The sequence below is a fragment of the Thunnus maccoyii genome, chromosome 8 (genome assembly GCF_910596095.1).
Source record: "Thunnus maccoyii chromosome 8, fThuMac1.1, whole genome shotgun sequence".
Lineage (NCBI taxonomy): Eukaryota > Metazoa > Chordata > Actinopteri > Scombriformes > Scombridae > Thunnus > Thunnus maccoyii.
The window spans coordinates 9774463-9792994 of NC_056540.1; the positions used below are offsets into that span (position 1 = coordinate 9774463).

At 41.5% G+C, this 18532-nt stretch overlaps 1 protein-coding gene across 4 annotated transcripts in view; it reads left to right on the forward strand.

Annotated features, from left to right (window-relative positions):
• Positions 1 to 18532, forward strand: part of LOC121901505 (rho guanine nucleotide exchange factor 9) — a 43936-nt gene that overhangs the window by 20112 nt on the left and 5292 nt on the right. The window contains exons 6-14 of one of the 4 annotated variants that reach the window (XM_042418317.1): positions 7397 to 7576; positions 8273 to 8362; positions 9440 to 9640; positions 11448 to 11627; positions 12024 to 12256; positions 13337 to 13466; positions 14142 to 14273; positions 16288 to 16531; positions 16975 to 17043. In XM_042418317.1, the coding sequence (XP_042274251.1) occupies positions 7397 to 7576; positions 8273 to 8362; positions 9440 to 9640; positions 11448 to 11627; positions 12024 to 12256; positions 13337 to 13466; positions 14142 to 14273; positions 16288 to 16531; positions 16975 to 17043 (1459 nt within the window). Of the gene's footprint in view, positions 1 to 1819; positions 2076 to 7396; positions 7577 to 8272; positions 8363 to 9439; positions 9641 to 11447; positions 11628 to 12023; positions 12257 to 13336; positions 13467 to 14141; positions 14274 to 16287; positions 16532 to 16974; positions 17067 to 18532 lie in introns of those variants that run through there. The other 3 variants (XM_042418316.1, XM_042418314.1, XM_042418315.1) reach the window with 3 other exon arrangements.

Below are 18532 nucleotides of genomic sequence, written 5' to 3' on the forward strand. Positions count from 1 at the left end.
CAATATCTAGCGATATTTTGGCACAAATATGACTGTTTGGATAAAGGAGTGGAATTGGCTGCAGGAGATTTTCGATGGGCAACTGGATGCTTGCAGCTACAGGTTGTAACTTTAGTGCTTACTGCTACAATAAATATGTCCCTGTCACTTTGAGGGCACAAATTATGAACTCAAAGGAATAATATCTAAAATGATATTGGTTTAACGATTATCATTTTTGAATATGTGTGGAAAATGTTACCGTTGTTTGTTTTGTAAAGTATGTGTATGGCGTAATGTCTTTCTGGGCTTGGGCGTCACATGATTACCATATTACTGCACCTCACTGTTCCTGGGGGCTTGGAAATTATATTCACCACAACTGTTTGGAAAACCACAGTGCTCCTGAATATATTTTCCTGTTCCACAAATTGTTTCTTTGTTTAGTTTAGAGGACTTCACATACACACCCTATTGAGATGAGGTTTTGGAGCAAGGTCATGTTTTACCTCTCAACCAAATTTTTTTCTACCTTCATTCATTTAGAGTAGGTTTGTTGCACACTTAAATAGTCACTAATACAATACAAAACTAATAGTTGCTAATACAGCACAGTCTGAACTGTTGGCCACTGAGCAGCTCCATATATATGTGTGTCCTTGCATTAGCATACACAAAATGATTATTGATTTTCTCGGAGACTACAGAGGACTAAGTGAGGATATCATTGTCTCTGCTGCATCTATTTTGGCCATCTTTTTGTAATCTGTCTTTTGCAAGTCCCCCATTTATTTAAGTGTTATAGTAAATTGCTGTAGAACTTGTGTAATCAATAAAAGGTTGTCAAAATTATTAAATTGCAAAGTGTAATATTACAGTGTACGCAAAACATTATTACACTTTGCCTTCAACATTGTTGTTGCATGACAGACACGTTACATATATTTTCATAATATTTTGTTCAGTTATTACAATGTTTGACTACATGAGTTGTATCATAACTGTAATGAGATGCAGCGGTGATGGCACTTTCTCCTTTTTTCTTATTTGTAGAGACACATAAGTATAAACCTCTTGATGATGTCATGGAAAGCAAAACATGTTGCAACTTAAGTAGCTGTTCATTCTTTTTTTATTCTTCATTTCTCTTATAGTGTCTGCATTGTGTGCATAAACTGAGCAGAAGACATTTCACATGCTTCGTTTCCAACATTTTCCCCTCTTCTGTGTATTACTTCACTTGAGTTTGGACACTGAGCTTCGCACTCTGTTTACACTGAAATATGTGAATATGAATACAAACTATTTTAGAAATTAAACACAAATTGAAGTGTGACTGTTTGGTCTGGAACTGCCTATTTTAAAGTGTCTTTCGTGAAATGCAATAACTTAGAATTAAACAGCTCAAACAAAGATTAAAACCGTGTTTTCATTAAACATTTTTGATCAGGCAGAGATACTTTTGCATGCATGGCTGCTTGCGTCAGCGATGTCTGTCTGGTGCACAGGTGGTAATAAAGAGTGCACATTTGGTTGATTATCAGATCAACTGGGCATACTGTATCTGATTGATGCGTGGCCACAGACAAATTGGCACAGACAAAAAGGCTGACATTATGCCAATAAAATTATAAGATGGTGATCACATTGAGGAACGTGCATCCATTATTCTGACATTTATTCTCCTTCATCACGGGCTGTTAATGATAAATGATAAATCACCACAGCACGGTGATATTTTTAGATGGGGTGGGAGATGAATGAGGTTATGATTCTGGCCTCTGTGGTCGATGTAGTCAGCGAGGGGCTGGCTGTGCCCCTCCCCCGACTGTAGGTGATGGCTGATGCCGGTAGTCTAGCAGCGGAGCGCTGATCAGTAATACAGGACCGCCTCTCAGCCGCACAGCCGATCTCCCTGGTCCCCTCTCACCGGAAGGCAGCTCGGCAGCTGCGACCAGCCTGCGCACAGCCTCTCTCTTGTTTGCTTTGAGAATCTATTGGCCTGAGAGTCGGTCGGTTTAGGGGAAGAGGCGAAACACCGGCAGGTGTTGACTAGCGGGGAGAAATCGCGGTGCAGACTGATGACGATGATGATGGTGAGGATGATGCATCTCTTCCCGTGCCTTTATGAATTGCAACGCGTAGTGTGAAGAGGCGTAGGGGCATCTATTTTTTTTTCATATCTTGCCTAACTGTAATGGTGGATTTCTTGGTCGCTTTGGGGCTACGTGTCTAGACGGGGGAGCTGAATACCGCCCGTCACAGAGAACGCATCTCAGCATCGGCCCGCAGCGCTGCGCCATGGCCTTGGATGTCCAGACTTGCGCGGTGTTTACGGTGATCGCGGTTTTGGTGCTTGTGAACGTGCTGTTGATGTTCATCCTCGGTACACGTTAATGGATCTGCGCTTGGGGCCCGGTTCGCAGCGCACCACACTTTCACACAGGAGAGGAGAGAAAGGCAGTGCGCGTTGGTCGAGAGCGGGGACACCCGGCGCTCCATCACGGCTACGCGTTGAAATGAATGACGTTGGTACAACATAATGTATTTCTGTTACCCCCCTCCCCAATCCTTCGTTATGTCTTGTGTCCTCTCACCGTTTGTGATAGCTAGTGTTGTCTGGTGGTCGTAGTTGTGCGGATACAGATCTGTGATGCTCTTACCTTTTCTGTGGTGACTGGAAATTCATATCCCCCGCATATAAACATGTCCCCCCCCCCTACGTCGATCTCCCTCTCTCCTCCATGTTGTATTTTGTGGATTATGCGCATGGATTAATTTTATTCTGTAGCCTAATTATTCGATTTTTAGATGATAAAATGAAACTGGTGGTCTTTTTTTAACAACAGCCTACTGCTGCGTCAGGACTTGTTTTTCTATTTGTGATCCACTCTAGCCACATCTACAACATGGCAGCTAATAGCTGAGCAGTGATCTCTCCACTGAACTAAATGTGATATTTGTAGCAAATAGCGGTGCAAGTGAGAGGTTTGTGCTGCTGATCTTAGGCTCTGGAGGATCATTGTAATCTCAGCTGAACAGTAACCAATAGCAGGCAGTGCTAGGCCTAATAAAGGAGGGCCTCCTTCACTCCAGGTTTCCCCCATTTTAGATGCAGCTAAACTCAGCTCCCATTTCATAGCCTACAATATTCACATTTCAGTATAGCACCTGTTTCTGAAGCCCACACACTATTACACTTGGTCACTAAATAGTGACCAATAAAAAATTAACCAGTGTATGTGCATACTTCTTACAGATGAAATGCCCTCCAAGTGAAAAGGCTTGTCATATGGAGATTTAAAAAAATGCCTATATCCTTCTCTTCCACATGCAGCAGCATAATCTAATAAAGGATTGGAGGCAGGTGTCATGAATGTTGAATGAATGTCAGAAATAGATATGCTAAAAGCCTATCCCAGAGCTGTCTATGACAGTCCTATTAATAGGGATGGTAGGCTGGCTTGGTTTTTTGAAGATACTGTATGTGCTCTCTCACACTCAAAGCTAAGTGCTGTGTGTTTTCTGTGTGCCTAGTTAAGTGGTAAATGTTGTACCGTAGGTGTAGAAAAAAAAAATTTTGGCGGCCATGTTTTATGAACAGAGATACCTCCATCACATGCCATGGCATGTGGGCTGGTGTTTTCATCACTGTGGTACAACGCATAAACATCTTTCTTAGCAGGGACCCCCACAGGACTGTAAACATAGTCTCTTGATGCTGTGTACTGCAGTGGTTATGGCTCAGTTGGCTAGCAGTGATAACACAGTGGTACTTACACATGTGTTCACATGTAAGCATGTGAGCATGATTAGTTGTGTGTGTGTGTGTGTGTGTGAGTGTGAGGTGGTCTGGCTGCATGTTATCTGTAGCTCCTCTTTGAATCAGAGTCCTGTGCACGTCCCTAGTGTTCACACATTTGTAATCCCTCCAGGACAGGTGCCTTCTAAAAGAGTTCTGTTAAATGCTGTGCAGTCAGAAGTGTCAATGTGCGGATGCTGTGCGCGAGCGAGACAACAGTGTGTGTGAGGATGTGTGTATATTTCTCACCGGTTTTAGACAGAGCATCTTTGATTGGCTCCCAAACTCAGGGTATAAGTGTATTACATAACAGGGTTGGCAGACACAGGGAGGACGGACCGCGAGACTCACTCGGTGCGTCGGAAAGAGAAGCCTCTTTCTGGAATACAGCACCTTGTTACTCGACATCTCAGGCTCAGCTCTTGCGGAGGAGCATCACCTCGATCACTTCCAAAAAGGGGATTTAATTATCATGATTGTATGAACCGGACTTCTCCATGCATACACTCTCTGAACAGTTTCATGCCACAAACATGGTAAGGCTGGCTAAAGGCGTGTGTGTTTGCTCAGGGATGCTGTAGGTGCTTTGGTGCAGCTGTGCTATGGCTAGAGATAGAGGAGGATGTTGGAATGCAGTGGAGCTGCCAGTGCAGTGAATGCTGATGTGTTGTGCTGCAAAGATGATATAAGGAGTGAATTGCTTTTCCGTTCTCACATATTTTCTTGTCAGTCTCCATTCCTGTGCTTGAACATGAAACAGAGAGCATTGTCACATATGTCCATGCAAAGAGATAGATTCCTCTGCATTCATTTGCATTGACCCAAATACAGGTTTTGCGGCTTAAAGACGACTTTTTCGCCTTCTGATTTTTTGATGTTGTAACTGCAGTGTAACATAATGATGACATAGGTCATTACAGCACACAGGTAATGATGGGCATTGTGGCAAGACTTCTCTGTTTGTGTATGCGTTTACTGTATGCCATTTGATCAAAGGTATGAGGGTGTGCTAAGGCAGGAATTGGGAAGATTGATTATGTAATGTTTTTAATTTATTCAGACATGTAGAGAGGGAAAAGGGATGCAATGTATTGGAGAGGGCAGTGTTGATCTCATTAGGGAGATGGAGGGATGGAGGGGAAAGAGAGAACTGAGCAGGGAGGAACATTGGCTGTGAATGGATCTCTAGCTTTCTCTCTCCCTCGTTCTTTCTGTCTGTTACCTATATTACAGCAGATTGATGGGGACTGGAGAGATTGTGCTTGGAGTGAATGGGGCTGAAAATGGAGTGGTGTTGGAGGGGGGGAGAGGAGGCGGGAGGGGGGGGTGGATTAGGCCAAGCAGACATTACAGTAAGGGAGCAAGAAGCAAGACTGACCTCAGTGCCAAGGCTCATCTGTGCTGTGGGTGCTGTTTCAGGCAGAGGTCTTGATGTCAGATAGTGACGGTCAAGTAGAACTGCTTCGGGTTCACTAGCGTGTTTGTGTTTTTTTTTAACTATCCATTCGTGCAATAAATGATTTAAATCAAATTCCTCTTCCTGAATCAACAATGATTTTTTAAATCTTTTTGAGCACTATTCATTGGTCCTGTTTCCATGGCAGCGTGACACATGTTTTTGCGGTAATCCTCCTCTCTTCCTGTAGTGGAGAGCTTTGAGATATAGGCTGGAGCTATTGTTACCCCAGCTCCCAACCCTGTGTGATTCCTGATTGAATCAACCTATTCAATGACATCTTTGATCTTAAACCTGCATACAGAGGCGTATACTGTCTGTATACCTTTGCATTTACATGGACATGGAATTGATCATGTTAGTGGATTCTCTAATGTGATCGGTTTGCCACGTTAATATTTAATAACAGGGTGATATAAAATTTATTCAGTGGTCACCCTTTGTGCTTGCCCTTTGTGTGTGTCCACTCACACACACATACACACCTAAATTTGGAAATACTCTGGTGCATCCTGAACTGTCCTTGCCTCATCCCATCATCTTGTCAATACCAGTGAAGCATCCTCATCTGTCGCCATGACGACGGCAGTTCTTTCCCTTCCAGGCATGGACGTCCCTCCCTGTGTTCACTCCTCAGCCCTGGTTGGCTTATATCCCCTGTAGCTGTCTCAGTAAGCCATCAGGGAAGTGGGCTCGTCTACAGGTTTAAGGGGCAACAGAGCTGCTGAGTTTGAGAGCTCGGATCCTCACGGGGGGTTTGGTTTGCTGTTTCTCATGGACGTTCTTACAATCTAAATGCATCAGCACATACTGCTGTTAGAACAGCATTTTTGTGCCGGAAAGATGAGGTGCATTTTAAAAGGTCTTTCATTTTCTAAAAGGCAAAGCAAACTTAAATGATTTGACATCAGCAGAAAAACAACCATAACTAGCTTCACTTGAAAAATAACAGTAGTTTGATATTAATTAATTTTATGTCAATTCATATGACATCCCTGTCTCCAAGCCTTTGACAACTCTTTACCTGGAGCCTAAGCAGCTCCTGTCAGGCTCGGTTAGAGCTGGCTGCTCTGCCCACAGCCCCAGGGACTGGATGCATGGTTAGCTCCTGACTGGAGAATGCTGATGAACACTACTTTGGAGAGAACAATTGGAACAAACAGTTGGAGCATTGCCACAGATGCATACATAGATTTAATGCACACAAGGTTTCAAGTGTGTCTGCACATGCGTGTGTATGCATTTGTGCGTGTACACGTATGCAAGGCGACAAGCTGAGTCCTCGGTGTGATGGATAGCGGTGCTGTTTGGTGGATGGACGATGTCAGACGCAGGTCCTTCTCAGGAACATTGTCCGCTTTCTCTTGTCCTTTAATGAGAACAACCTTTAGCCCTTCCAATGCCCCTAAAGAATACTGATCAGCTCACAGCCTCTCATGCCCTTACCCACAATATAATACTCTTATCATGTACATGCACACAGCTGTACAATTTAAATTTTCAGTGTCACATAATGTCCACATTATTTATTCATAATGTTAAAATCAATAGGAAAGATTTGATGAGTCATCCTTCCATGTTTTGTCAAAGACTGTGCTGCAGATAAAATAACAAGCCCTGGTGACAGAATGAAGGAAAGGAGATTATCCCTTCACATTTGTTTGCTCCTCAGCATTTATATTTCATTAACACGTGTAATTATTCTAATGTCATAATGGGCCAATTACCGTCCCTGTGTGGAGACTGGTGCTGTGCTTCTGAACGCTGTGTTGTTTCTCCACTAATGGCTCTGCCTTTTTTGTGTTGTTGTATTTTGTTGTGCTGTGCTGTGGACTGTGTTAGCCATTGTGTTGTTCTATTTGCAGTCCCTAAGCTGCCTGTGGGCCCTGGCTTTGAGGGTGTGTATTTGCATCCATTAGTAATCTGAGTGGGTTTAACAACAAGGATTCACACAAATTGAGACCAAAATGAGGCTGAGTACTGTATTACAATCACTTTCAAATTTGATTCACATGCTGTTGTAGATCACGTGGATCCATTTTATTGGTCAGTGTCTACAGTGCTGTTGATGCTGTTTCACTGGTGTTCCCACAGTAGTGGCTTCATTTCACGAGAATATAGCATAAGACATTGCCTGTCTCTCCCTCTAAATTTTCCAGTTGATAAGTGGAGGTTCAATCGTCAACGCTGAGGCGGTATGGGACCATGTGACCATGGCGGACCGGGAGTTGGCGTTTAAGGCCGGTGACGTCATCAAGGTGCTGGATGCCTCCAACAAGGACTGGTGGTGGGGCCAGATTGATGAGGAGGAAGGATGGTTCCCTGCCAGCTTTGTACGGGTGAGTTGCCATGGCTGGCCAGCGACCATAGACACAACACACACCCACACACATACAGAGATGGAGGCACATGAACATATGCACACAAGCTGATAAATACACATACAGGAAGGTGCACATGCACAAGTATTCTTTCATATACACAAACACACACACAAGTACAACAGCATTAATATGCTTGCTCCACACGCAGAGACACGGAGTTGAGTAATGCTTTATTTTAATAATACATAACACTCAAGAGATCAGAGAACAGCTAACTAAGTGCCTTTATCGGGTGTTCAGGGACAACGAAACAAAGATGCTGATGAGCCCCCTTTTTTTTATTGTGGCATCAACTTCAACTCCTACCCTTGAAATGCACTTAAATTTACAACAGCTTCAATTTACATCATGATTATATAATCTCACCCGTATCTGAGCTCAACTAAACCTAACACTGTTAACACTGAGGCCTGATGCAGCTACTGTATGTTATTCCACACGTCTTTCAATTAACACTTGATTTACTGAAGGAAGAATTAGCATCCTTGTTGTAGGTGGAGGCTTCCCCCAGCAGAGCACCCTCCAGACACTCCTCATGGCCATTCCCACCTGTCCACCCTTCCATATTCACTCCTGAGAGGGCAGGGCAGACAGGCTGACTGACTGTCAACCAAAAAGTATCTCTCTGTTGTGTCATTCTCTCTCTCCAAGGTGGAACCCCACCCTCCTCAGCCCCAAACAAAACAGGTTTTCTATATCAACCCCATAGCAACTCCACGGTTCCAAAACACCACGTCAAAGGTGCGTTTTCCCAGCTTCATCTACCCATCCAGCCTGCCCGCCCACCCGCCCGCTCCAGTCTGTCCACGCAACGTACCCTCGACATTACCAAACATTAACGTCCCCATAACGTTATCACATCATCCTTTACGGGGTTGATAGAGAGGCAGAACTGATGAGTCAAAAGTAAAGATAAATATCTTGTCAAAGGCTTATACTCAAATTATAGAAATGTATTCATATAGAACTATGTATTTTGGGATGATTATTCCTGTTAACATTTATGTTTATTCCTATTTTTAATATGTATGTATTTAATTGTTTTCAGTACTCTATTTACTATTGACTCTGACTATTTCTCAGTCTTAATGCTGCGCTACTAGTTCTCGTCTGCAGTCAGTGCTCTCCCACCCGTCACTCTGCTTGTCTGTGGCGCTGCATTTCTCATCTTGTGTTTGGCATTCTACCCGTCGGTTCTTTGATGTTCTCTTGGCAAACTGTGTGTCATCAGGTGTTGGCTGCTGGGCATCTGAAACCACGCTCACTTGGCCCTTTCTATGAGCAAGAGTGGAATACGCTATGTATGTGGATCTGTGTGTGTGTGTGTGTGTTTGTGTGTGTGTGTGTGTAAATCATGAGATTGTGCGCAAGTGTTTATGCATGTATATGTGCAGAGGGGTGATTTTTTTTTTTAGCCACACACACAGGGTGTGGGCATTGAATATCCTCTGGGCACCAGTCTCAGAAATTCTTTGGAGAGTTTGGCAGTATGTCCCTCACCTTTCTGACACGCTGGACTAAGAGTCTTACTCACTGTCCAAACTAGCAGAGACCCTCTAAAAGAGGCTCTGTGTTTGTTAGATGTGTGTTCATGTATGTGCTGTGGGTGTGTGCGTGCTGCGTGCATTCATGCTCATACTGAGTGAGTGGTATAGTACCAGTTATATGACAAAGATTTTTTGATAAGAATACCTAAATGTATCTGTTTACTAATACTTTTTTCATCAGATTTATACATTTGACACTTAACTGTACCCATTTCTTAGCCAAATGCATGTGTGTGCGGCTCTGTGTGTGTGTGAATGTATTTGTCCACAGCTGTGGGTGAACCAGGAGGATGGGGGAGCGGAGCCAGCCGAGGGGACCAGTGAGGTGCAGAATGGGCACCTGGACCCAACCAATGACTGTTTGTGTCTGGGCTCGCCTCTCCAGAACAGAGACCAGATGAGAGCTAACGTCATCAATGAGATCATGAGCACAGAGAGACACTACATCAAACACCTCAAGGACATCTGTGAGGTACTAAAACACGTGCACAAATCCCCCAACAAACACAAACATGCACACGGCTGTTCCAGGCAATGCTTTAGTACCAAAGACGCAGTAGGAAAGGTGAATAGTAGGAACTGAAAAGTATGAGAGAAGAAGCGGTATTTGATGCTACACAAGGGTCTTGTATGAATTCTTAACACTCACTCACTCAGCCATGTTTTTTTTTCTCGATTCCAAAAACAGCCCAAAATAATTCTCTCTTTGTTAAATATGAAACCACAATATGTCAAATATATACAGTAGTGGCAGCAGCCACTTAAATTTGTCATTATATTATGAATCAAGTCAAAGTGACAAGCTCAAACTCACACCCAATAAAAGTAAACAAAAGCCTTACCATCGGTTACATTTTTAGCAAGTCTTTTATTAAGATCCAAGACATGACATGCACAAATTTAGAATCAAATACTTAGATATGTTAACAATTTATTGCTTTAAATTCTGTGAAGTCATATAATTGTCTTTTTTTTTCAAGCTAATTTTCAATAAGTTGTGAATTTCTCTACCTGCGTATACAGTATGCATGGGCTTGATTTTACATTACTCCACTATGCAGCAGAATACATGTAAGCATGTGTAGCGCATATACAGCTGATAGTGCAAACTATTTTATATAACATGTAAGAGTTTTATCTTTTTGAGTATAATTAATACGTTATGATATATAATAATACATAATAATACATAAAACATTTACACGAGCAACCAGCTTCATGTGTATTTTATTTATGATAGCAAACAGACCATAGTCATAAACAAACACTATTGCATATTTCATGACATGTACAACCAGTTCGTCTTTCTGCTGATGCTGTAAAAATACACAAAAATATCACTGAAGTAAAATTACTTAATTGATCCTGTTTTTGAAAGTTATCCATACTATAAACATGTTAATGATATGTCAATCAAAGAAGAAGCCTCTGTTTGACACCAGTAGTGGTTGAGTACAAGTTACGGAGCGTTCAGTTAAGAGTCACAGGGAAAACAGGATGAAATACCTTTGCTGCCTTATGACTTTGGGTGGCCAGGTCTCTAGTTTATAAATTTTTGCTTGTCTAATCATCTCTCCTTAATCCTCTGTATACCCTTTGTCTGTCATCCGGGTGAAGTGTAATGTTTAAAAATAGTTGCAGTAATGCGTAAATTTCACCTTCTCACCTCTGCACTTCGTGCCTATGGGAGCACCTGGCGTTTTCCAACTTGTAATAAACATGCACAGACAAGCAGTGTAGATGAGGTAATAGACATTTCTCGAATGAAGGGCTTTCTATTTTAAATCGCTACTTTGATTTTTATTATTTGCATTGAACTCGACTCAAGAAACAAAACAAGGGCTCAGCATGTGTATTTCACAAAGACAACAGGGAGAATTCTGGGTAGTGGAGTGTGAAATAGCAAAAACCTACCTCTTACAGCAAATCTTTTCCCAAAGCGCCGAAGCTTCAGGGCATTTAATTAACCACAAGAATGGGACTGACAAATTGGGGCCACAGTTCGACCTACACAAAATTGTCTTTGACTCTCCAAAAAGTCCTGCAGACTCATTGTTCATTTTGATTTAGATAAATTACATTTAAGGAATGACTTAACATGTTTATTACCAGGAATTAACAAACACATTGATGAGATGTAACAAGCTAAGGCCTACATTGTATATTTCTGGAGCATTTTCTGACTCATAGCCTTCTAGCCATGTCACATTTGAGGAGCTGGCCCTCAAACTGCATCATCTTCAGAAGCCTTAACATAGTTGTAACCCATATTGTTGCAGGGCTACCTGCGCCAGTGCAGGAAGCGTGTGGACATGTTCAATGATGACCAGCTGAAGGTCATCTTTGGGAACATCGAGGACATCTACCGCTTCCAGATGGGCTTTGTTAGAGACTTGGAGAAACAGTACAACACAGAGGAACCCCACCTCTCTGAAATCGGACCATGCTTTTTAGAACATGTGAGTTCAAATATTATCTTCCTTCTTTTTTTTTTTTTTTTTTTTTAAATAAAAATAAGAATAAATAGGCTCAGACACACTGTCCAGCTGAGAGCAGCTATAATTGCTGATAATTTTGTTAGGCCTGTTATCTCAAGATCAGAACTTAATTATCTCGTTATTTTGAGATAACAGTTAAGTTGTGCAGATAATTAAGTCACCAGCAAACAGTTTATCTCAAGATAACGAGATAATTAAGTAATGATCTTGAGAAAACAGCTCTAATAAAAATTTTAGCAACCGTAGCCGCTCTTCTGTACATATTGGCAGTCTTCTCCTCAGCATGTTTTATTTAAAAGAGGATCAGTACTTCTTTTCCTCTCTGATCATGGCCTTCCCTGCTCTTTTATTCTACAGCAAGATGGTTTCTGGATCTATTCAGAATACTGTAACAACCACTTGGATGCCTGTATGGAGCTGAGCAAGCTGATGAGGGATGGCAGGTACCAGCACTTCTTCGAGGCCTGTCGCCTCCTCCAGCAAATGATTGACATCGCCATAGACGGCTTCTTGCTCACTCCTGTCCAGAAAATCTGCAAATATCCACTCCAGTTGGCTGAGCTTCTCAAATACACTGCGCAGGAGCACAGGTAGCGTATGCTTTGGCCAGGATCACATTTAATTTGCTGAATGTGTTGCTGTTTGATGGGAGTTCATTTGTTTCTAAAAAGAATCTATTAGTGGAGCATGGCTGTATTGTGGATGCATTGTGTTGCAGTAGAGCTGCTGCAGGTGTTGGGTTTATTCTGCTGAAGCAGTGATTATCCATGCATGAACTGAAACAAGTGTTTGCACCATTTTACCAGCTTTCTATGAAGATTTTAGAAGAAAACATTAATCAAGGATTCTCAGTTGTATTGAAAATATATGCTACCATACTGCAATTCATAACCGACATTTTCATTTCAGTGCACCAACATATGAATAATTGCACAGAACTCTGTATAGAAACAGATTACAGATTGAATATAAATCGGGTCTTTTCCTGGCTCATGTACAAGCATCAACATTTTCCACACACACAGCTCATGCACGTCACAGAAGCACAGTACACAATGTAAACATTTGCAGAGGGTATCTCGTGCACATACGCATACGTGAGCATCCAGATGTGCAAACTCATGCGTGCAAGCCCGCAGAAACATGCTGTAAGTGATTCAGCGTGTCTCAGCCAGCTCCAGGTCATTCACAAACCACGCATTCTCAGCCAGAGAGGGACAGGTGCCAGCTCTGCCAGCGAGGCCTGCCAGATCGCAGTGTTTGACTGTTAGGAGCTGTGGAGAATCTGCCAGATATAGGCCCGCTCTCTGTCACACACACACACACACACACACACACACACACACATTATCTTCCAAAGTGAGGATTGGATCCATAGCACATCTAAGCCAAAGGGATAAATCCAGCTCAGTTAGCATAGAAGCAGCCAGAGTTAACTGTGGATAGAGAAAGTGGCTGATTAGAATTAAATGGTGGTGTGTTATTTTGACTGTGTTCCAGCAGACATACTGCTTTTACTAGAGTTTATAACCCCAGTCCTTTAATAGGCCATTCTGTGTCTTTCACTACTAGTACAGTACATGTCTTCTTTAAAGAGTGGCCAGTCTCCAAGAGCTATAACTTTACCTTTTAATACCCCAGGAGTAATTATGTGCACACTGTGTCTGTAGCGACTATCGATACGTGGCAGCAGCCCTGGCAGTAATGCGGAACGTCACCCAGCAGATCAACGAGAGGAAGAGGAGGCTGGAAAACATCGACAAGATCGCCCAGTGGCAAGCCTCTGTTCTGGACTGGGAGGTATGTGTTTGTATCGACTGTGGAGTAATTACCGAGCATCTGATGTCCACGGATGTTGTTTTATTGGCTAAATCTGGTCTAGTCTGTGTAGTCCAGCTTTGTAGTTACAGTTACTTTTACCCCATATAGCTGTCACCAAATGTGAATAGCTTTCCACAACCTCATGTTTGCTTTGTGAAAACAGTCAATTTGATGTTTACATATTCAGAGTCACTCCCTGAATTCCTCACATTTTTGTCTTTTGAAAAGTGAAGCTTTATGGATTTTTATGGGCTTTCAGACTGCGACATAAATAGGAGGACAGATATTTTACTCTTGCACTGTAACTGTCACCAAATTTAGACAGATTTCGACAACCTCAAGTTAACATCGTGGAAAAATGTCATTTAACATTTGTATATGACTTTAAAATCCCTAAAGTTACTCCTTAAATCCCCTATGTGTCTCTCTTTTTCACAAACTACAAAGGACATCTTCTAAATGTTCACTTCAAGACATTCAGACCTAGACATAACCTTGCATTAGATGCCTAATCATCTAATATAACATCTTTTAACAACATTAGGCTTTTTAACTTTTGGCAGTTGCATCAATTACCTAGTAATGTCTCTGAATATCTTTTTGATTTATTAATTGTGTATCTGTTTTCATGTGTGTGTGTGTGTGTGTGTCTAGGGGGATGATATCTTGGACAGAAGCTCGGAGCTCATCTACACTGGGGAGTTGTCATGGATCTATCAGCCGTACGGACGCAGCCAGCAGCGAGTTTTCTTCCTCTTTGATCACCAGCTGGTCCTCTGTAAGAAGGTAGGCCGTCTTGTCTCTTTGTTCACTTTCTTCCTTTTATTTGAAGACTTTGTTGGCTGAAAACAAGCTGATAAGCTAAAAACGCACCCCCAGCCTGTGTTCTTGAAACTTGTGTATCACATGCTGATGACGGAGATGCTTGAAGACAATGTGACTCCTTCAACCTTACTTGAGAGCTGCAAATAGATTACATAACACTGCATGAGACGCATCACCCCTCAGTGAAGATCCGTTCAAGTACTCAGCACCTTTCACAAAATGGAGCTGTGGTAGTTTGGGCTTTAATGCACAGAGGCTGCGCTCTCCTGTCAGACGGATGTTCACGCTCGGCTAGGCTCGACAGTACATGCACACGGAAACGCAGACACAAATGCGGACAGACACTTAGACACAAACATACACAGAGACAGAGTAACCGCAGCATCACAGGCTCACACACGTGTACACACTAAGGAACAATAATTTCTCAAACACACTGAAAAAGTAGCATATATATGGATATACTGTCTTCCTGCTTCTCTATCCTCCCCTTTGTTCATCTCCTTCTGTCACGGTTGAACATCTGTGGCACCAGAAATGAACTCTGGTATGTCTGCAGATCACCACATGTGTTAGCTGTTATGGTCCACTGGAAAAAAAAAAGCTCCAAGACATACTAAATTATAAATTTTAGTCTTTGTTCTACACTTCCTTCTCCAGCATCCTCAGTGCTACATGTGTAACGGCAGCCCTCAGGGGTGTGTTAGTAGTAGGTTGCATGTAGCCTTCCATCTTTTCCTCCCATCTCTTTTCTTATCAGCACACAGATGCAGATTTGTCTCTGCACGCTCATTAGATGATTTTTTTTTTTCTTTTTTACCTTCATTGACCTTATAGTGTGACTGGATGTTATTTTGCCCTAAGGCAATGGACTACAGAGATTGTTTTATGTGGACGTCTTATTCATGCAAATAATCAAAGTTGGGTTGGTTAAGGTTACTTGCAGTTGACGCATTTACATAGAGTTTAAATGATAAGTCGAATGATTGATTAGTCGTTTAGTATTTCAGGCAAAAGTACAAAACATTCTCTGGTTCCACTTCATCCAGTGTGAGGATTGGTGGCTTTACTCTGTCTTAGGTGACAGTAAATTTAACATTTTTGAGTTTTGGGCTGTTGGTCGGAAGAAACAAGCAATTTGAAGAGGTCACCTTAGACTTTATGTAATTGTGATGTGCATTTTGCTCTATTTGTTGACATTTTATAGACCAACGATTTATAAGTTAATCAAAGAAATACTCATCAGTGACTTATCAGTGATGAAAATAATTGTTAGTAGCAGTCTTTTACTGGTGTAGTTGAACAATATAAATCACATATTTATAGTTTTTATGAGGCTTCGGTACTTCTAGAAGCGAAAACGATACTTCAAAATCAAAGAATTACCCCGAATCTGTTGTGGGTGAAAAATATGAAAACAAAATATTTTTTTGATTACCACTATTTATCTGTACTGTTGTTAATCTGTACTGCTAATTTACAATATGTCTTACGCAGTGTAGTTACTGCTGGTGTTGCATTAAGGGGACAGAATATTAGAAACACAAAATGCAGTCTCAAAAAATGTAGTTGAATCAACACCTCTCTGATGCAAACCTCAGTATTAATCAATTATTTATTCTTTATTATTATTATTTTTATTATTAATTATAAGCTTCACAAAGATATAATTTAATGCAAGGTTGTTGCATTACATTGCACTTGTATATCTTATAAACTAGTATGTGACAATGCCAGGGTTAAAATAGCAGTTCCTACCTTTTTTATGTCGTGATACCACAGAATGAGCAGATTTGCAGAGAAATTTGGCATCCTGCAATGTGTATGGAGGGTGCTTGTATGTTTGGGCAGCAGATGGAAAGGGTTGCATAAGACAGACTCTCAGGATACCACGGATGCTTGTTGACACCTATAAGGTTCAGCACACACATGCACACACGCACAATAATAGACACCTTCCCTTCCTCTTCCACAGGATCTGATACGCCGGGACATCCTGTACTATAAGGGCCGCATTGACATGGATCGCTACGAGGTGCGGGACGCCATAGACGGGCGTGACGATGACTTCAACGTCAGTGTGAAGAACGCTTTCAAACTGTGCAACAAAGACAGCGAGGAGATCCACATCTTCCTGGCCAAGAAGCCGGAGGAGAAGATCCGCTGGCTCAGGGCCTTCCACGAGGAGAGGAAGATGGTGCAGGAGGATGAGAAAATCGGTTAGTCGCGCGCATCTCCGCACCTCCCTGTTAGTTTCAGTCACAATGGGCACACAAGAGCAGTGATAAATTGTTTTTGCTGCAGCACACTACAAAGCACGTTTTCAGCACAAAACATGAGCTCCCTGATGTAAAGCACATAACATTCAAGCCATACTGTAGTTGTTTTTAAATGAGTGTTGCAAATGTATTAATGTATTTATTTACTGCTGAAAGTGTCGTCAAAAGTGATAAATTTATATGTAAAGAAATAATATTTCATTATTATTATTATTATTATTACGGTTTGGGTAGGTTTTGTGCTTTTTATGACTTTGTTGTGAAAACTTAAACATAAAGAATACTTCATAGTTGTTAAGTCACGGGAAAAGGCTTCTCGTGGCCCTTTTTTTTTTTTGTCCCTGTGTGGAAACATTTTACAAAATACTGTATCGTTTGTTTAGGTTTTGAGATTTCTGAGTACCAGAAGCGGCAGGCAGCCATGACAGTGAGAAAGGTGACCAAACAGAAAGGTGAGGCAACAAGAAGATATCAGGTGATTTCCCTTTTCTTTTCCTCGCTGGTGTGCTCTGTCTTCTCATCGCTGTTTACTCTCCCTTCAACCTGCTCTCTTTTTTACTTTCTACACCTCTTTTTGAACACGCATACCTTGCTTATGAATGGACCTAGACTAAGTGTGTACTAAGTAAGCTAGAAAAGTCACGTGGCTTCATGTCTTCTCGCTTTTTTACCTTCAACATTTCCTATGAATTAAATGTCTGTCAGCCAATACACGAGGAAGACTTGATGTGTGTAGTAAAGCAGCTGTTAAGCATCAATGAAAAGACAGAGGGCTGTTTGCATGAAGTATTGAGTTTAAAGGGTGATTCCAGTGTTCAGGACATGTGGGTTCTGTGTCATGCTTGTCTTGAGAAAATTTAATACCTCAGACAACTGTTTGCATTTTTTACTTTTACTGACTTAGGGTGGTCGTTGGTGCTTACGACTTACCCAGAGGATCAAAATATACCCTAAACAACAAATACCTTTTTTTAGGTGCAATTTTTCAGTAGTTTCTTCATTATGTCTTAATTATGTCACTTTTAGAAGAAGGAGCCTCTACTTTACATTGTGTCATATAACACAATGGAACAAGTGAGAGGAAACATCAAGGTTAATGTGTCATTTTTTCAATTTTACAAAATCTGTGCCACAAATGTCAAAACGCTATGACAGTGATAAATGAACCCCAACAGCCACCAACTATCTCAGTAACAGAAAAAAGATGTCAGACAAGTTATTTAAGATGCTATCTACCAACAAAGAGACACAGACAGAGGACCCACATGTCAGTACTGCTGGTATCATCCTTTAAGATTTAGCCATTTTAGCGCTAGGCTAGATGTTTGTACATTTACCATTACTGATGTTCTTGCTATTGCCAGTGTCACAATAAAGCATGACCATCCATTAAGGTATTAATTAACCAATGACCACTGCTGGAATGTTCTCTCTGACATTAGGATCCCTGTAGATGTCTGTCAGAAGTAAATGTTGTGTGTTTCTAAGTGCTGTATGTGTACATGGCTGGCACAAGGTGAAGTACTCTCTTGAATTTCAGATTCATTTATAGATTTCATCTTGAGAAAGAGGGCCATGTTGTATGGACATGGTTTGAAAATGATAAAGGTATATGCATTAGAGTTCTCCTTAGAGCTAGCACAATAAGATGCCATGGCAACTGCTAAGCAGCATTGGGAGGTGTTGTGATTAACGTTGGCATTGGAGCATGCAGTCACTGTCCAATCTGTTTACAAGCATTGTCTTGACTATCCAATATAAACAGGTTTCACTAACACAAATAGATCTAACCCTTCTAACTGCTAAAACAGTGTTTGGCAAAATACCCCGTAACAAAAAGACACTGTTTCTCATCTTTTCATGTTTTTTTAAGATGCCATGGCAACTTTTGAATATTTCATCTCCAAATATTGACTGTATCTAATTTTTAATTACACTAGC